Source organism: Drosophila mojavensis, unplaced genomic scaffold, assembly GCF_018153725.1.
Source record: "Drosophila mojavensis isolate 15081-1352.22 unplaced genomic scaffold, ASM1815372v1 contig_231, whole genome shotgun sequence".
NCBI lineage: Eukaryota > Metazoa > Arthropoda > Insecta > Diptera > Drosophilidae > Drosophila > Drosophila mojavensis.
Window position 1 is genome coordinate 6,076,079 of NW_025318772.1, and position 21,494 is coordinate 6,097,572.

The window sequence follows — 21,494 nt, forward strand, 5'->3', positions numbered from 1 at the left end:
AACAAATGAGAGACTTACGCGTATAACAAATTGCGGCAAAGTGTCTTAGTTCTTTGTCTATCAGAAAAGCAGACAAACGATTTACAACACAACTAGCTCAATCAGCTCGCTTCGCGCGTATTTGAGACTGGAGCTTGTAGCTTGTAGCTTGTAGCTTGGAGCTTGCTATTTGGAGCAACTTGGAGCTGAGCACATGAATCCTGACATTCGCATCGCCTGTTCGCTGTCCGTTACCAAAATAACCTCCCGAGTGACGCACGTGTTTTTGGAATGTTGCTTTTATGTTAGCATTTTCATTTGCAGCATGCAGCTTAAATTTTCACCACCAACGTCAATCAATCAATCAATCAATACACCACCATTGTCCATATGTATATAGATGTGTATATATATATATATACATATGCATATGCATATATAATTGTACATGTTTATCCAACGTTTATCCGGTTAGGCATATTGCAGTTAGGAAGAGTTTCTTTCACAATTGTTTTTAGTTACAGTTTTCAATAGGCTGGTTGGTTGGATTGGTTTGGTTTGGTTTGTTGTTGGGTGGGTATGACATATATAAGTATGTATATATATATAGTATATATGTTGAGGATATTTGTGGTACGGGCAGTTTTTGAATATACAAAATAGGAAATCGTGTGAGTTTATAACAACAGACGGGTATACACATTTGTTTGTTGGGTTTACGGTTTTTGATTTTTTAATATATATATATATATATTTTTTTTTTTTTACATGTGGAGTAGACATACATAGGGCGAGAAAACGCGCAGAAAGAAAAAGTAAAAGTAAAAAAGAAATTACAGCATTAGATACAATTATTTAGTGTAAACAGCTTGACTTTTATTTTCTAGCCAAGTTTGACCATGATATCTGTATGTGTGTGTGTGTCGGTATGCGTGTGTGTATGTGTTTGTGTCTGGTTAGTTTTAAGCGCTGACCAAGCTGACAATGAAACACATGGCAAACAATGATGATGATGATAATGATTATGATGATGCTTATGATGATGATACACATGATAGGCAAGATGCATTTGAGAGCTTGGGGGCAAGTATTTGGTAAAAATTAAAGTTCAAATTTATGCAGTTCTTTTTGTTTATATTTCTAAAGATAGAGATATGTATGTGTATGTTGTGTTTATATGCATAATATGTGGTATATATGTATTAGACCATGATCATAAATAATGATGAATTAGCATTTAAATTAGGCCAGAAGGGTAAGTAAGTGGTACGTACATCAACTTATAGTATATAGATAACAGTAATCAGTTTTAAACATATACACGCAAAATATAATGATAATTACAGTTAATGCTTAGCCCATACATACATACTCACACTCACACACACACACGCATACCTATCTGAGTAACTAGCTGCCTGATGGATACAACTAATAATAACGATATATGTATGTATGTATGTATGTATGTATGTAGTAGATATAATGATAAACAATTTACATGATTTTTCGCGCATACGATTCATATGGTAAATGATAAACTTATATGGGCATTCCTTTTTACGAGTATGTACAAAATAATAATTATCGTAATAATAATAGTAATAGTAATGTATATATATATATATTTATAAAATGTAAAGAGAAGCGAATACATTTTCTTTGTTGCTGTTTGTGGCGCGTGCAATTGATTATTTATAGCGGCAGATGAGGCGACTAATTAGCATAGCTGCTCCAAGGCAAGGCAGTGGAGGTGGCACCCTTCACTCTGGTCAATGACCAACAAACAAAAAATACTCAATTTAATTTTATAAAACTGATAACACGCTGCCTCAGCACGGCAGACGTATGTGAATGGGGGGGGCTAGGCAGGAAAGGATTGGATAAGGTCAGGCACGGTGTGGACAAGAAGGTTTTGCTTGGTTCCTTTTTCCATTTTCGTTTCACATACGCATAGGCACGACGAGAGTACACAATCAATTGACCTAACGATCGTTAGTTAGATATACATATGGTTCTTTATAGTATATAGTATTATATATAAATAATGTATGTTTTGTATGCATCGTAGGTTAGTTGTATGCATAGGCATGTCGTATGTATTATTTATAAATAAATATGCATGTTATTATGTGCGCCGTGAAATAAACCCCAGTCGAAAACAAATCGAACTCGTTTTTGGCGTAGTTTCTTCCTTTTCAACAGAATATATATAGTTGATCAAAAACAATACAAATTTTAACTAATTAAAACAGCAAAACGATATTGCCAAATCTTCAAAGCTTTATAGAGAACATGAAATAACAGAGAACAAAATGAAATTGTGACTAAAATTTAAATTTTATATATTTCTCGCCTAAATTTTAAGCATTTGAATTATGTTCAATTGTTGCTTGAACCAATTAATGATTTATTTAATACTCTAAATCAATTTACAATTTTCACTTGAAGTGAAATATTTTCGGGCTCTAGATATTTTTTCTAGATTTTCTAGTAATATACTCATGGAGTTTTAATTTAGAATTTTTAGAATACTTTAAGCAAAACAGTTTTCTAATTCGCGCAGGTTTTTTGCTCTTTCAGAGATCAAGACACTATATATAAAGCCGAATATGCTTATATATTCTGTACAAACTGGGGTTTACTTCAGGCTGTCGCGCCATTGTGAAAGTGTACAACGCAGATGATATCTATTATATTATGAATGTATATAAATTAGGTATGCGGCCAGTTGATCTATTGCTAACTGTAACTGGTATTGAAGTGTTTGTTGTGTCTTCGTTGTTGTTGTTGTTTCTATTGTAGCTGTTTGTTGTTGTTGGTGTGTTGTTGGTAATCGAAGGCATATTAAGACAGTAATCAGTTATCGATAGGCATATATATATATATAGATATATATATTGATGTATATGTATCATTATTATCAGTATCAGTATCAATATCGTAACTAAGATTATTATTCATTTGAACCAACCCAAAAATGTTGACTTTAAAGTGCGTACCTTGCCACTATCACTGTCGCCATAGCTGGACGTGGGCGTGGCGTTTGCTTCGCTACTCTGCTCACGCGCCAGCCGCGCACTGGCCACCGAGGCGCTGCTGAAGCGGCGCGACACAGCCGCACCACCGCTGCCAGCACCACCGCCGCTCCGTCGCTGATAGGCTGGCGCCGAGCTGGCATTCAGTTGCAGATCCTTGCGCAGCGTTGTACTCAGCTGTGCTGCAATGGAGCTGGAACTGCCGCTGGTGCTCAGCTGGCTGCTTTTGTGCGAGGCGTTGCCACTGCCGCTGCCGCTGCCACTGCCACTGCTGCTGCTGTTGTTGTGGTGGTGCTGCTGCTGCTCGGGCGATTGTTGGGCGCGCGAAAGTGAGTCGAGGTGCCGCACACGTGAGCTCAGCGTCTCGCGCTTAAGCTTGGGCAACGGCGAGTTCTGGAGCACGCGCGGGGACGGAGTGGTTGTGGCCGTGTGGCCGCTGCTGCGGTTGCCACCGGCCGAGCTGGATGAGTATGGTGTGGTGGCCAACGGTATGGAGGATGACGTTGAGCTGCGGCTCGTGTTCGTGCTCAGTGAATGATTGGAGACAGAGTCGGCGCGCTTTAAGCTCTGGCTCAGGTTGCCGGTGCTGCGACTCAGCGAAGACTTGCTGCTGCTCCCATACGACACATTACTGGAGTTATGCACCGAGGGCGGTGATCGACCTGCCGTGGACGGCCGACCCGTGGGCGGCTTGCCCGCAAAGTAGGCGGCCGCCTTGCTGCCCGGCAACGGTATTTTGCTCGGCTTGCTGGCGCTGTTGAATTTGCGAAAGCCGTGGCTGCGCAACGGCGTCGCCTCAAAGGGACTGACCCCGCCCACGCTGGAGCTCAAGACACGCGCCGCAATGCTGCTGCCGGCGGTCGCGGTGGGCGTGCTACTGACCAGCGGACTGGGACTGCTGTTCACCATTGTCTTGCTCTGCGTCGAGTCATTGGGCGTGCGTTCCGGTTCATGCTCGTGCGCGGATTCAGTGCTGCTGCTGTGCTGCTGCAGCTCATCCATGGCCAGCGGCACCATGGCCTTCATGCTGGGCGTGCTTATTTGATCGGATCGGGGCTGGGCCACCGACACCGATGCCGATGCTGAGTCCACCGAATCGGGTACGCCGCGACGACTGAGCATCAGTGTGGTGGAAGCCGAAGAGCGATTTGTCTCGTAATCATGCTGAGACGAGTTCAAATACGAATTGGCGCTGCTGCTGCTATGCAGCCGGGATTCCAGCACGCGCAGCTGCGCCTTGGTGCCCTCCAGCTCGATGTTCTTTTCCTCCAGCTGAAAGCGCAGCTCCTCCGTATCCTCGACACTCTTGTCCAGCCGCTTCGACAGCAGCGACTTTGACTTGCTGGACGATTCCAGCTTCTGGGCCAGCACCTGATTTTGCACAGTCAGCGTGAGCAAATGTCGCTGCAGCTCCAGCACATTCGTTTCCAACAGAATGGCCGAGAAGCGCTTGGAGTCTGTAATGCGGCATTTGGTGTTTCGGGCGCCGGGCGTGCTGACAACGCCATCCAAACGTCCCAGCGGCTGTTGTTGCCTTCTCGCTGTTGCTGTATCACTACCTGAGCTTTGATGGAATGCGTCCGGCGCTGGCTGCTGCTGTTGCTGCTGGTCGAGCACAACCGGCTGGAATGTGTTGTTGCTGCTGAGACTGGGCCGGCTACTGTTCGAGAGCACCGTCGTCGCCGAGGATAAGAAGTTGCGTTGACTGGAGAACTCTGACTGGCTGGCGCTGAAATTTCGATTTGAATTAGAATTGTTAATTATTAACTGACTGCGAAGCTTACCTGGATGAGCTTTTGCTCTGCTGCTGCTGTTGTTGTTGTTGCTGCTGCAACTGCAGCTGCTGCACACGCGAGCTCAGCTCCAGCTTTTGAGCCATGGCCAGTTTCAGCTGCTCCTCGAGATCTTTCTTAACGCTAATCAACTCTTCCACCTGATCGTTCATCTTAGCCGCCTTGATGCGGCCCGTCAACGTCTCCGCCTCCATTTCGGCCAGCTTATCCAGCAGACGATCGCGTTCCTTTCGCAACTGTTTGATATCTTCGCGATTCAGTCGCTCCACCTGCTCCCGGAATTGCTGCGGCGTCATGCCATTCGCATTCTTTTGGCCCTTGGCTGCATCGCCCTGGTGGCGCTCGTAGCTCTGCAGATGCTCGACCTCCTCGCGTAAACGATTCGATTTGCGGTGTATGACATCAAGCAGGTTGAGCAGCTCGTCATCCGACTCGGCGCAACTCAGACGATTCGATGCTATGGCCACCTATGCGAAGAAACCAACAGTTAGAATCAGTACGAATTCTCGCAATTCCAATCCAACTTCTACTTACCGTCATTGCACCGTTGGTGGAGGAGGCACTGTGTCCCTCCTTGGAGGAACTGGTCTCCGTTGAGAAGCCGGAGTCCTGCACAACGCTGCCGTTGTTGTTCTCTCCGCTCTTTGGCTCTTTCTTGCCGCTGTGCGAGTTGCTGCGGCTGCGCGTTAGCGACGATGACGACGGCTCAACTCCAGCGGATGCTGCTGCAGCGGCCGTTGTCGTGGACGGTTCCTTGTGCGACAACTTGCGCTTTATGCGTATTCCAGGCTCCCACTCACGTCTGCAACAAATGCAATATGTGGCTTAAGTAATCCGATCTATATTTGTAATCCCATTCGTCACTCACCTGGTTGCTAACGAGGAGCTGCCACCATTTCCACTGTTGCCGCCCACCGAGTGACTGCCACCAAGCGCAGTCACAGAGTTCGGTGTCGACGGCGTGGCGGACATTGAGGCCATTTTATGCTTGAGATCGGGAAACGTTTCAATGACCAGATCTCTGAACTCCAACAGAGCGCCCACCTCGTGCTGCAGCTCCTGCAGCGACTTGGTCTGCTCGCTGTGTATGGGATGATGCGGATGACTACCATAGCTATTGCTATACGGCGCATGGTGGCTCAAGTGATGGTGGTGCAAATGGTGTGGATATGTGGCGCCCACGACAACCGTTGCCGTTGGCGAGGCAACCACCGTGCCGCCGGTCCCACTCGTCGCCATCAGATGCGGATGATGTGTGACAACTCCGCCGCTCAATGGCAGGCACTCCATGGCGCCGCTGGCCAAGTCTGTGATGCGTGTGTGGCCACCACTGCTGTTGCTATTGCTGGTGCTATTGCTGTTGTTGTTGCTTCTGTGTGGGCTAATGCAGCTGCCGTCTGTTTTGCAGGTGCCATGCGTTGCGGGTAGCTCAAAACCGTCATTCTGTAAGCAAATAAATAGAAGGAATTTCATGAATTTTCTGTGGATCTACGTTTACAAGATGAAAACTGTCACATGTGAAACCGAAATAATCAGTTATTTAAATACTAATTTAATAAGAGGTCCACTCACTATGCCACATACATATTCTTTAGTTCTTGAGCTAATTAGTTGCTAATTCGGATTAGTTAATATGCGCTTGGGCTACACAAATGCAGAAAGACAAACGAGAAACGCGATTAACCGGTTTCTTTTAAATACGAAAATAATATCTATTATTAAATATAAATCAATGACTACAAGATCAAGAATGCTTGACAAACTTTATGTCAGGGCTGTACACATATTGTATATTAAAATTGTTTGACGATTGTAAATTTGATATGCCCTAAATAGCTCAACCAGCTATAATCTGTTCTGTTAATATTCGACTTCTACCACAATTATTTCGTGACAAAGCTATTTTAGTTAAATCAGATCTAGCCATTGCTTTCCTTAATTTATCTCTATAAGCTTCCAAATCGGTAAGAAAAGCTAGGCCTATGGCCCTAGCACTAAGCCCTAAGCTTTGTCAGCTAATTACACAACAGAAACAAAAAATCGATGAAATAAAAAACAGTAAATTCAATTCATCATCGTGTGGCAATCGTTGGAGTTCAGGAGCAGCGTAAAGCGATTAGTGACTGACACATAAATTATGATTGATGAATTGCAGCGCAGCGCAGTGCAGCGCGGGCCGCTGACCTACGGAGAAAACTGTAGCAAAAGTGCAACTACAACAACTACAACTACAACAACAACATCAACAACTGCTGCATGCTGCTGGCAATTTGTGACAATCATGCTGTTTGTTTGTCTCAACTCAACGAATCGCATGAACAACAGCAACTAGAACAGCACGTCTCTTGGCCAAGTAAATCTCTTTGTGCAGCAACAGCTGCAGCCGGAGTCATCAGAATCAGAGCGCCGCTGCTTAAATGTCACAAGTGCGGCGCGCTTTCACTGGGCGAGAATATTTCTAGATAACTTTCACATGCAATTCACATAAATTGCTCGCTCGGCTATCGATCAAACAAGCGGCAAGAGCTAAACATACATAGCTAAATATCATATGTATAGGAATAGCTGGCTTGCATGCCAATTGATTGACTGTTGCCTGAAGGCTGCAAAAAGTTGGGCAAAAATCAAAATATGAAAAAAAAAAAAAAAACACACAAATCGAGATTACAAATGAAGCATAACAATTGGCCCACATTCACACAGACGAGTGCATTTTGGGACATTATTTAACAGGTAATTAGCCGGGCCAGGAAGTTAAGCCATAATTTTTGTATGTGCCATTGCATAAGCACAATGCACTTTAATGTTATTTCTATCTTTTTATAATGATTGTTTTTGTTGTTTTCGTTGTTGTTGATTGTTATTGCTGTTTCTTTTTAGCCCTGTCAGATGTGACCGCTTTGCCTGTGGAGCGTGGCGAATGCAAAGCCATGGGAAGCTACAGCAACAGCAACAGCAACAGCAAAGGCAACATCAAACAGCTACGGCTACACTGAAGATCGTGTAATTATATAGCAAAATCCATTGTCAACCACGAAATTGAAACCAAACAATTGAAACGTCGTCTGTCACTCATAAGCGCTCAATGTCGAGATGACTGTCAAGCCAAGCGTGAAGAGACAAGAGGGACTGACTCTATATGAATTGGAAGTTTCTTTTCTTTTAGTTATTTCTTTCATATTTTTTATTATCCATGCTCAATTAGCCCGCCATGTTTGGCCTTTGGCCTACAATTCGACCAAGCAGTTGCTTGGCTAATTATCGAGATATATATAACTATAACTTTATATATCAAGTTTTATACTTAGATACATATATATAGATATCAGCTATGGCTACAAGTGTTTTCTTGTCACTCGATGCGAGGCGTTGTTCGAGCTGCGCCTCCTCATATATAAATAACAAGAAGACGGTCGGCAACTCCATAAGAGGCGTCATTGGCATCGTCATCATCGTGATGATGATCATCATCATTAGCTTTGGCGTGGGCGCCCAACTGTCGTCTGCTATAGCGACAGCCACGCACTGCTGAATCTTCAAGTTTGGTTTTTATAACTCTTCAGCCCAATTGGGTTGATCATCATAATCATCAACATCATCGTCAAGCAGCATCATCGGCATTATCATTGCGAGCCATGACAGACGAAAAGTGTTGCGGTACGCAGCACTTGGCGCTCGTCACTGCAGCCGCTCAATTAAGCTGCCCACCACTTGAGGCAAGTTGCCCACCAAGCCAGAGGCTTGGGCTTCAGCTTCGACTTGTGCTTGGGCTTGGGCTCTTGCCACATGAATCAGCTGAGCTGTTAGATTAGACAGCGAAACAGCAGCCAACGCATGGAAAATTCTATTCGCCAACTCACAAGCAGCGAACAACGAGCAGCGACAGCAGCAGCAGCAGCAGCCGTTTTTATGTTGACAAGACATGCGAGCCGTTTAAGTGAGTATTAATAGAAATAGCCGTCAATAGCTGTACCAGTACCTGAATCACTACCCGTTGTACCAGACACAAAAGCCATTAATAATACAACTCATCATAAACAGTAAACAAAACACAATATACAAGAATACAGCAACTGTACATAATTAAAACAAATGATTACGAAAACAACAAGAAACATAAATAAATAGGAAATAAAATTCTAAAGAGAAAAAAAAACTTTCTAAGAGTTTTATTTTATATTTTTTTTTTTTTTTTTAGAAAAATGAATACACTTGACATTAGATAAACAAATAGAAGTGACATAGATAAGAATACTCATGAAAAAAAAGTTTACTATATTATTAGAGTATATATAGAGTGGAAATTAAATTAGTTAATTATAAAAAAAAAATCTAGCACCTACAAGAAAATATAAATAATCATTTAAATTTTGTAAATGTAATAAGAAATTTAAATTACTTAATTATATATATAATATATATTTTATAATTAAGTAATTAGTAATATTTAGTCTTTTTATATATATTTTTTATATATATATAAAAAGTCTAAATATTACTAATATAAAATAATTATGTATTATTAAAGTAGATATGGACTGGGATTTAAATTAATTATTTACACATTATATAAATAAATAAATATTTTACAGATATATTAAATTAAAATGTCTCCTAAGTTTAGAAACCAATCAATATGTTATTGAAATTAAAATTCCACTCCATTCGCCGATTGGCGTTTCTCATCTAGCATTTCAAACAAATTCAACTTTTGGCTAGTTTCACAATATGGTAAGGCCTCGAAAATCGATTGGCGGCAGAGGCTTCTGCCCCTGCCCCTGCCTCTGCCTCTGTTGCATGAATGCCAAGCGAAAAAAAAACACTTAACTAACACATTTAACTGTGACAATTGATTTGTTGTTTTGACTTTGCAATGTGCCACGCCTCCATCATTCCCATTTTAGAGACCGCCCCGTAGTGCCACCAGGCACGTTAGTTTGATCGATTTTAGGCTCTGCTTACTGCCCGTTTTCCTCTTCTATGTATTGTCTTAAAAGGGGAGCTGAGGTGGCTGGCGCCGCGTCGTATACGTAATGTTGGCTTGCTTTAAGCTGGCTACGCTCCAACTGGCAAAAAACTAAAACACATTTTCACCGAGCGCGCTTCTACAAAAATTTCTATTTGTTTTTCTATTTTTCTTTTTCTTTTTAGTTTTACGCTTTTGCCCAGTGGTTTCCCACTTTATTGTTTACTATGATTACTTTTAACCGCCTTTCGTGCGGCCTCTCAAGGAATTTCTATTTTTTAGCTTGTTTGTTCGATGAGGGCCTAGAAAAGCGTTTGGTTTTTACTTGAAGTGCACAACGCTTTTCAATTAGTGCAGCGTTTGCATAACACAAATATGCACACATATGCATATATTTGATTGTCTACAAACACACACACACACACACACACACACACATACACACCAACACTCACTCATATATATAATTAATACCGTGTCTTATAATTCATTTTGGAGCGCTTATTAATTGCACTGCCTGGCAGCGAACATGACTTATAGCATTTTGAAGAGTCATTGCACAGCACACGGACTATGCCAATAATATGTAATTTTCATTTTCATTTTCAATTCAAATTCAATTTGAATGCAGTTTCCATGTTGGCGTTGGGTTCGGCCGCCTCTGACGCAACGCGCGCTTAGGCCACGCTCTTAGAAACGAGCAACGCAGAGCAGTGCAGAGGACGGGGCGTGGCGTGGTGGTGCAGCCGAGGCTGGGCCATTGTGCGTTGGCCAAACTACCAAATAGGATATAGTTAATAGACAATTGCCGCTGACTGCAATCGAGACAGCTGTGAGAGGCGCAGAGACACAGACATTAGACGTCATTAGTTGTATATTATTTTATATATATATATATTTTTTTTTTTTTGTATTATTTTTTGTCATAGTTGGGCTTTTATAATTCTAACAATGTAAAAGCAAAAACAAAACAAGAAAACCGTAAATTCATGTGTGCGCTGCTTGCAACATGCTTCATATGTGTGGCAATCTCCAAAAGACTCAACAACAACAGCAACAAGAGGCAACAATTGTCTAAAATGTGTGCTTGGCGTCTGTGTCCGTCTCTGTGGCTTTTTTTTTTTTTTTTGTTGGTAATCGTCGCACTCAACCGATGCAAGTGTTGTAATTAAATTAACAATTTTTCGACACTTTTACAAAGCGCCCCAAAACACATAGACACACACACATACATAAATAAATTGTTTAGCAGTTACAGCACCCAGCACCAACAGCAACAGCAACAACAACAACAACAACAGCAACATCAACTTACAAGATCTACAACCACAACAATCATTCCACAAGTTTCGGTTGCTGCAACGAACAAATCATCAGTTGTTGGTCGCACAAAGTGACGAAGCGTCCGCCTGTCACATTTCCACTTTTCGGTTATTTATTTAGGTTTTTTTTTGCAGCTGAGTAATTTTCTTTTTTATTTTTGTTTTTGTTTTTCCGCCCCAACTTTAATGTAATTATATGAATTATATCAGCTGAGCGGTTAAAATTGCATTTGCCTGCTTCATAAAATAGTTGCCTCGAATATCACTAAAATTCAAATTAGTTTAAACCTTTTTGTAATCAAAACATCATTTTATATATTGCTATGAATCTAAACGATTTCAAAATATTATGCAATTTGATAATTAGATACTCTTGCGAATTCTTTCAATAAACTATGATTGTATGAAATATAGAAAATATATTATTATGAAATATATTATGTATAAATTGATATTAAATTAAATTTCTGCAGTAAGAAATTCCAAATCGCATTTGGCTTTTTGCGCACCTCGGGAAGATTAATTAACAAATTACATAAACAGAGGCTACCTTTAACATAAACATAATATTTTAACATAATTACATGAAAATTTGTTATTATTTTTTTTCAAACTATGTTGTGTAAAAAGCCACCAAAAAAAATTTTTTTTAAGAGTTCATAAAAAATTAAAAAATAAAAATACAAAAATTTTTAAACTCAATTAATATGCCCGCTAATTCAACTGTCTGCTGTCTGGGCAATATGGTTCGGTCATTTTTATAGGCCCCAATTTCAAACTGTAGTCTGTAGCTCCAATTACCCATAAATCAGAGCTGGCTTCATAAGCCTCGATTGCCACTGCCAAAAGCCGAGCCAACGACTAACTAACAAGTCTATCTACCAAATTGTACAAACTAACTGTATGTGTGTTACACTCTTTTTAAAGCCCATTAAACATTCGCAAGGCAGAGATAAAAATTATGTAATTCCAGACAACAAAATGTTCCGCAAAATGTGCAAAAAAAAAAAAAAAAAAAAAAAATTAAAATTAAAAATAAAATAATTAAACACATAAATTATGCAGCATCGACGTTGCTAAAAAAAAAAAAAAAAAGGTTATTAGCAAGTTGGTTAACACATCATAAGGTGCCAGTGGTCAGTGGTTTTTGGTGGTTCAGCTCGCTTTGTGAGCTTGGTTGGCTTGGCTTAATTAATTAACTGTTTTATGGTTTTAATTACAGTTTTTTGGAAGCATTTTAATTTCATTTCGTTTCGCTTTGAACTTTCGCTTGCGTTTCGATAAATGTTCATAAATTGGCTCGCAACAGTTTCATATTTTCTATCTGCCTATCTAACCCTCTGTCAATATGTATCCGGATCCTTTGGGGACTTGGCTGCCAGCCAAAGTGTTTGCCTGCTGTTGACAGACATCGCTGTTGTTGTTGTTGTTGTTGTTGTTGTTGTTGTTGCAGTTGTTGTTGTTGCTGTCTTTTGTGGCCAACGGGCACACCTCTTGCTGTCCATTTGCCAGCGATTTCTAATCGATTTTTTCCGCCGCTGCCAGCTGAAACATGTGAAAATGGCCGTTGGCCAGCGGGCCCCAGCAATGGGACTTGACTAACTAAACTTTATATACAATGTGCCATACACACATACATATATACATACATACATATATACTATAGTATATAGTAAAGTATAGAAAAACGTTTGCAGCGTTTTGTTGTCGTTTACAAATTTTTGTCAATATTTCATTGTTGCTCGGCGCTTTCACACATTTGCAACGTTGTTGTTGCTGTTGTTGTAGCTTGTTCTGCCAATTAGCATTTGACCATAATTTTATTTTGGCTCACGCGATTTGATAGCCGGAAGTTGCTCGCTTTCGACAGCTTTGCACGTCTCCAATTACAGTTGCTGCGAACTGGCCAATATAGACGCCACTGCCACTGCCACGCCCAGTACGCCCCTGGCCCACGCTTCAATCAAATAGAATTTTGGAAATGTTTACTTGTTGTGCAGTGTGTCCCAAATAGATTACACGCCCTTTTCCGCATTACTTGGCTTGCATTTAATTTTGCTGTTCATTGCACTTTTACAATAGCAAGCAACAACAACAACGACGACGACAACAACAACAATTACAATTACAACAAATCGTAACAATAGCAACAACAAATTGCCCAAGTTGGCTTTTGTTGCATTTGAGCTTTCTGTACGTGCCCCGTCGCTTTTAATGTGCCAATGACTGCATGATTGTGCGATTATGCATCCAGCTAAGCAACAATCTGTCAATGCAACCAACCAGAGACGGACAATCAGCTAAACAGACAGACAAACCGACAGACAGACAGACAGACATATAGATGGACTGACTGGCAGCCACCCAAGCGATTAATCTATCTCTCTCTATATAATCACAGTTTCGTTCAGGCGATGGCGATGGCGTTGTGCCGTCATTTTGTCAATCTGCCAACATCCGGTACGTTTCACTTTCAGCTCTCTGATTTATTTTATACAAAATACGAGTACGTATTATAACTATTTATTATGTGCAGTTTGTCAGCACCATGAAGTTGAAGCTGAGCCGAAGCGAGTTGCGCCGCAGCCAATGCCAATATGCAATGCATAGCGATACGATCAGCGAAACAGCTGCGCCCACCTGCCACAAAATGTGGCTACACACACCACACACACACACACACACATTCTGCATAACGTTTAGTGTGCGACCAAAAATGGCAACGTAATTTCAAAGCGCATTCAATTGCGTTTACCTAATACAGCTTATCAGCCGCTGTTAACTGATAAAAATACAGCAAAAGCTGGCAAAACGTTTACTTTAAACTTGGCCAGCTGCGATAATGGATGGCATGACTGTTGACTGTTTTCACGATAAGCATTATTCGCAAGAATGACTCACTGCCTTGGACAAAGAAGAAGCAAAACGCAAAAGAAAACCAGCTGAAAGTTGATAGACAAACTGTTTCCACTGTTTCCACTGTTTTATGCCGTACGTGTGATCGTCAAATAAAAAGAGCAGATAGATATTAAAGATATTCTAGAAAAATAATAAAAAGTATATAATAGATTACAAAGAAAAGATACTGACTACACATTATATATATTATAGATTAATCAACAGTAGAATCTCTATTCATAATTAAATTTATCAAATTCAGATACAGAAAACACTTCCATCAAATTGCCTCTAATTTATCAAATTTTTGATTGGATAATAGTAAAGTCCTTTGCACTTACAGCTCAATTATGTTGAAATAGTCTACAATTTATGACGACATTACACAACACTGTTCATTTGCCACCCTTTTACTCAATTTCACAGGTAAACAAATTCACTTTCATGGTCTCGCGGCGGCGTGGCAAGTTAACAAGCTGCTCATTAGTGGCGTCTTCACCTGGGCCATAAGTAATCCTTGGAGATGGCAGCAACAACATAATATTGCGCATACGCCGCATTACACGCATGCCAAGTGGTGGGTGTGTGTGTCTGTGTGTGTCGGTGCTTGTGATATGCATGTGTATGTGTGCATGTGAAACACCAATAAAAAACTCTCACAAGCTGGATGGCTTTTAACAACATGTGACAAATTTTTATCGCCCAGTCGTTAGCTGGTCAAGAGGGCCGTCAACAGCAAATGGCCAACGCCGGTTGTTGTATGATCTTTGACATGGCAAATAGCGAGACAAAGGTAGACATATCTATATATATATGTGTGTGTGTGTGTGTAAGTACCTATATGTGTATATATGTAACTAAATATGGCCCGCAGCTTTGTTTAGTTGTTACGTTTTGGCTGCCGCAAAGACAAAAACCTCGAACAGAAACAGAAACAACAAAAACTTTCACTTTGTTTGTCAGCGGAGAGCAGCAGAAAAAAATATAAAAACAAGCGTTAAAAATTTTATTTTATTTTTGGACGTTTTTTTATATCTGCTTGTTATGATTTTTTGTATTGTTATTATTTTATATATGTATATATTTGTTTGTGGCCTAAGCGCATTTATCCAAGGGTATAGTGGCTGCCTCCAAATGTATAAACAAATCATAAGGAAGCAGCAAGAGGTCGTATAGCACTCAGTTCATCAACTCATATTCATTGATCTAATAATTTTTATAGCTAAATTATATACATTCTCTCGTATATCTCGCATTTGTCACTTGTTTGATTTTGTTTCTCAATTGACATCTTTAATATATATGAAAATTGAGATTATGAACAATCCATACATTCGTTATATGCAATATATATCATATATTATTAAGCATCGCGATGCTGGGTATCTTCTAGTCAGGCACTTCCAATCAATGCTCTCTATCTTTCGTTTTTCTCTCCTTTATTTACAACAAAAGCTAATGGTCAAAATATGAGCAAATAATGAGCTTAGAAAATTTTATGGGCCCAGCTGGCTTAACGCCGCAAGCAAATGGAGCAACGACGAAGGCGACGGCGACGGCGGCAACGGCAGCGGCAACGCTTGTGGCATGCCGCAAATTATGCGATAGTCAGAGCCCAAGCGCCCAGTTACCAGATGTGGTGGCGGCGTCGGTAACCATTTCACCCATTACGAATGGCGATTGGCATATCGGCCAATTGGCCGGCGAGTGGGCCAAATCAAAGCGCCGATAAACGTTGATGGTGTGAAATGGCAGCGCTGCCCCGCAGTGATAGCAGCCAAACGACAAAAAATGAATTATGAGCCCTGCCGCTTTTATGGTCTTTAGCCATTAAAACGGATTTCCATTGTCTGCATTTGGACCAAGTTATTGTGCGAGCAAAAAGAAAAAACCCAAAAAATCCACTCAAAATAAAAATAAAAAAGCTTAAAAAAATAAAATGACTTCAATACTGCACAGTCAATGTAGAAATAATCAAAATGGCTTATTTTTATCTCTGTGGATTAACGTGCAAAACGTTTCGTTAGCCAATAGACAATTGGAAGCAACAACAACAACAACGTGCAACAGTTGGCAATTGGCTTGCAAATGCGTGAGTCGTCGCCAGGCGAAGATGTTTCAGCTCTGAGTGGGTTTTATATAGCCAGCGAACTGAATGAGCTGCGGCTGTATAAAAATTGTAAAGATCATTAGACAAAAGTTTTTGTGTGTTACGACACGACTGAGGTCTTTGCCTTGTACCTGTGCTGTGATTGTATATATGGAGATAATAGCAGTGGCTCCATTGAGCAGCCAATCAGAATAGCACAAGTCAAACAAAAGCCAAACTGGTTTAAGCCAAAATTTAATTAACAAAAGTGAATGATAAGCACTTTTTAAGAATTCAGTAATAAAAATTCAAAACAAAGGGGAACTAGTTTAAACAATTGGCTTAAGGTTAGATTTGCTGTAAAGTATTCAGAGCAGAGCTGATCGATTAGGAAGAAGAAGAACCAAAGTTGAGTGCTCACAATTCTCTTCCTGCAGTTCAACATGAGCTCTACTCAAATGCAGATTGGAATGGATATAATATGATCCCAATTATCATTTATTAATTTGATGAAAATTGAATATCGCCAATATCAATACATAGCTAGTTATGCAGTCGAGTGACTCCATTTCGGTTTGTTCTGCCACATACAATAAGCTTAAGCCATCGATAAGCTATCAACAATTGAAGCTATTATTCAATTTTGTTTGCCTATTCCAGAGCTCCTCCATTGTCAGTGAACGACGTCGTTTGAATATTGTAAACCCACACACACACACAGACAAAGCTAACCCAATGCTAATGATCAGTAAAATAACAATTTGTCTTGTTGTATATGCTCGCCATGAACTTTCTTCACCCGCGGCACCCTCCCTTTTCAAAGCCCATGAACGAATGTCACTTTCAGTGGGCATCAATTGTGCGGCACAAGCTGAACGCATCAAATCAGATCAATAGGTCAAATGCTAGTTACACAGTTTCATCGATGGCTGGCGAGGTGAAAGCAGATCAAACAAGGTTAAAAGTTCAGTTTAAACTGGAAGACAAGACGATCTGTAGAATCCAACAAAGATGAGCGCGAATGAATCATTCAATGGGCTATAGATGAAGCTGTTGCAACTCTTGCCTTTCATAAACAGCGGCCTACATGCGACCGTATAAAACGCACGGGCAAACGCCTAAACAAATCAAAATCAAAATTAAAATTAAAATTAAAATAATAAAATAAATAAAAAAATAAAAAACTCTTGACAGTCGCCACGCGACCGATGCCAGCGGCAAAGGCGCACCACAATCTTTTCTTTTGGGGGGCAAACATAAGTGCAAATCGAGGCAGTTGAAGTGATTTTAAGCAAATTTATTAACGCAATTATTTGATTACAGTAAATGTTTGGCGAGCCTCAGCCAACGTCAGGCCTCAAAACATGAAAAAAAAAAAAAAAAAAAAAAAAAAGCAAGCTGCCAAATTTGGATAAAATAAAGCACAAAGCCATTTATAAACACATACAATAACTATAGATTTATCTCTTACATATGTATTTATGTAGTTTACAATCAATTTAACTGTCAGCCAGATTTTCTATTTGCGGCTCGAAACGCCGGCAGTTGCGGTTTCCAGTTTCCCAGTTTCAAGATGTGTATTTGTGTTGCTGAGAAATTTACATAATTTTCGTTAGATTGACGCGACTAGGCTGGCTGCTTTGCTTACGAAGATACCCTATAAATTTTGTTTGATGTGAGTATATTGAGTTACTATAAACAAATAAATGTTAACTTTCCGCTTTTCCTAAAACTTGATCTCTGATATCGATTCTAATAGACTCACAAATTGATTATGATTTCGGGTGTCATTCCATTCCAGGGTATTTTGGGCATCGACCCTCGCTTTTCGTACCCTTCTCTTGCTGCCTACCTACATTTGGCTTTAGCCTCGTTTGTTTTACGCTACACATATGAATGTATATCTATATATATACATATATATATCTACTACAATTTCCATTCAATGCGAATTCAATTGAATTGCTGGGGGGTGGGGAATTGGGGCGGCATATCATAGAGAGTGGGCTGAGTGGGTTGAGTGGGGCACAGCGGCGGCACGGACTATTCATTTTGTACGGTTTCGTCTGACATTTTGTGTTTCATAAATGGTCTGATGGTTAATTTTTCGTATACTTGACTGTCACATGGATTATTATGTTTTGTCTATTTGCAGTTAGCGAGAGAAAATTTATGTCTCCGACATTTGGACCGACATATATGGGCCGAGACATTATGCCAATTGAAGCCACAGCCCGTTGACTGACTGACAATTATTAATGGCAAACAATTTAATTTAATTATGGGAAAGGTTTTAACATTTCTGATAAATGACAGGCGAGGCACTTGCCCAGCAAAGTTAAACAGTTTTATAAAACCTCCAACAACAAAAATTATACTCAACATATCTGCAGTTGCTTCCGGTCATTAAAAGTTAGTTAATTATAATGTCTACAAAACATTTGACTACTAATTAATTATAAAGAGAGAGAAAAAATAAAGAGTAGCACGGGCTAAAAAATGTGAAGGTTAAATAAAAAACAGCCGTAAAACTAACCATAGCAGCGAGTGCTCAAGTGATTTGCATAAAAGTCTACGAAAAACCAGGTATATATACATACATACATATACATATATAAAATAAATGCCCACAGCAACAATTATAAACTAGCTTAAGCAAATATAAATATGTAGACTATTTATACACTTTAGTATATATACTAGTATCGATGCCCGCTCCAATTAAACCAGTCAAGAGCAATTTAAGCAGCGGCAGCAAAAAGTGTTTATAGCAACTTTTCACTTTTCGCAGCGGAAAATGTCACTCAAAGTCATACGAAAATCTTTCATCGACCAAACAAATTTGCAACAGCCAGAAAACCTGAAAGCTACAAAAACAAAACAGACAGAAGAAAAAAAAAAAAAGAAGCAAATATATGTGACAACTGTTAACTGAATACCTCAAGGATAATGCAATAAACACAAAGTAAATAAAGCTGTTTAGATGCCAAATTAATGACAAAAGTTTGGATGGCTGACGAGGTAGTTGAAGCAGAGGTGAGGTGAGATGAGGCGAGGGCCTAAAAACCTAGGTTTATTGTCGGATTTTGGGCTCAATGCCAGTTAAGTTGGTATTTTCATTAATCACACATTGAGCCGACAGCCAGGTGTGTGTGACTGTAAAAGTGAAATTCTTCGCGAGGAGTTGTTAATGAAGCCAAAGTGAAAATCATGTCTAACGAGAACCTAAATTAAATGCTGCGCCGCTAAGTACAGTGAAGCAGCGAAGACGTTTACGAGAGTAAAGCCGAAGAATCAGTTTATAGTTGGACCAGGCTTATAGTTACCAGGCGATTCACAGAGTCGAGTTCTATAATTTCTACACTGATTTTGATTTAAGGCTCAAAGTCCATCTGCGTCTGCACCTTGATAATAAACTGTTCGATCTGAGCTGACATGTGTGAAAGTGAGCAGCTCAGGCTCAGCTCAATGCCAAAGTGAAATTGGCGTCTTGACAGCAATTGTCTGATAAGCCGCGCTTAGCGCCACCAAGACAGACAGACAGACAAGCAATGCTATCTAAAAGCCGTCTCTCTTGATGTCGCTTTGGAATTTACTGGCAACGCCTCTGGACTTCAAATCGCGATGTACCATTGTTTTTTGGCAGCCTTGGGACTGTCATTGCAGCTGAGTAAATTGTGGTTAAATGCAGCTGAAGCTGGTCGCTCTTGAATGAAGGCAATCATAGGTAAGTATAGTTTATAATTGCACTGCTAAGACAATGGACTTTAACTGAGCGTGGGAGGCGTGGCTGGGCTCTACTCGACTCTGCTCATATTTTGCAATTTAGAGAATTGCAGGCAGCTAGTCATTTTTTTGAAAGCGAGACTGCATAAGCATACAGATGTATATATATGTTTATGTTGGTATGTATATAAATATGTACGTATATAAGAAACTTTAAGAGACTTTCAAATCAATACAATAGAACAAAATAATTACAAAAATTTATCAAAGGCGGCAACGCGAAAATCAAAATCACAAAAAAGTGTTTATATATATATATAGAAATAGCATAAGGCACACAGCTGTTGGGCAGATCTTTTGTGCTGTTATTGTATTTAGTTTTGCTTTTGCTATTGTCAATAATAATCTGATAGTACGCTAGGTATTTTGTTTTGTGGCTGCTGTTCGATTGGCAGCAGACAATGACCTTTTAGCATGCCGCTTCAGTGACTACTCGGATTGCTTCTACCTCCCGATTGTAATTGAAAATATGGTGAACTGTTCGAGTTGTACGTACTTGAAAGCTTATTCAATTTAAAATGCATTTTGCGCAATTTGTTTTGTGCTGTGTTGTTTTATTTATTTATTTTTCTCTTTTTTTTTCTTTTGTCTTTTTCAGTTCGTTTTTGCATGATTTCTGTGTCGTGATTTGCGGTGGCAAATACAAATTATTAATTTTTTATTCGTTTTGTAATTTATACATTATTTTCTGGCCATGCAAACAAAGCTGGCGAATTAATTGAGCAGCTGCCGCTTTTATTTATTATTTGTTGCTAGTTTTTCTGCTACTCCTCTTCTTCTTCTTTTTGCAGTCGCATATTTTATAAGCTTTTGTTTGTTCGAGTAGACAACATGCAATCAATTTTTTTTTCAACTAGTTTTTTTTTTTTTTTTTGCAGTATTTTTTATTGCAGTTTTATCAGCAGGTGAGTTGCCTTCGACGCGTCCGCCGCTGGGTGTTGTAATTGCCCGGCTATTAATAATGATTACCAGCAAATGCGATGCCTGTCCACTGATTAGCTTGCTGACATTTTGTTGCAGCGACAGCGGCAGCAGCAGCACCAAGTCAATGCTATTTATGTTGGCTACTCTCTTATTTATAGACATGATGGCGTGCTAATTCTGCGCCACGTCTCCCGAGGCTGTGGGCAGCGAGTTACGAGCCACATGGCAACAGCTAGCAACTGCCAAACCGGCAAGCTGGCGAAATGAAATGAGCGCAGGCCAAGCCAGAGCACAGCAGAGCAGAGCATCGCAGCGACAACGGGGCGTATGCACAACAATGGCACAAAAGCACACAGCAGCAACAAACGCTGCAAGAGCAGGCAACAGCTACCATAATAAACAGCTGCGCGGAGTAGCTCACAAAAGCAGCGAAAAGCATAAAAGAAGCGGCACAAAAGAGTAAAAGCAAAACGAATTCAAAATACCCTTCCTCCCACAGCAGCTACAGCACAGCTGAATTCGAGTGCAGCTGATGCAGCGAGTGCATTAATTGCTAAGAATATCGCTAAGCTTACTCAATGTAAGTCGTATAAATGATATCGATTAATTGTGCTTTCGACTTGACGATTAATTAATTTGATATGCTAAATCAAATGCTAATTCAAGTGACTAACCTGATTCACAACAAATAGAAAACAA

At 40.1% G+C, this 21,494-nt stretch overlaps 1 protein-coding gene across 5 annotated transcripts in view; it reads right to left on the reverse strand.

Moving 5' to 3' along the window:
* The window catches only part of LOC6575124 (transcription initiation factor TFIID subunit 1), a 58,110-nt gene that overhangs the window by 2,038 nt on the left and 34,578 nt on the right, over positions 1-21,494 (reverse strand). For 2 of the 5 annotated variants that reach the window (XM_015167844.3, XM_015167846.3), the window contains exons 2-5: positions 5,679-6,253; positions 5,345-5,612; positions 4,802-5,277; positions 2,982-4,746 (exon numbers count right to left, since the gene is read on the reverse strand). In XM_015167844.3, coding sequence (XP_015023330.1) covers positions 2,982-4,746; positions 4,802-5,277; positions 5,345-5,612; positions 5,679-6,253 — 3,084 coding nt within the window. Of the gene's footprint in view, positions 1-18; positions 4,747-4,801; positions 5,278-5,344; positions 5,613-5,678; positions 6,254-6,382; positions 6,402-21,494 lie in introns of those variants that run through there. The other 3 variants (XR_001449604.3, XM_015167845.3, XR_006356894.1) reach the window with 3 other exon arrangements.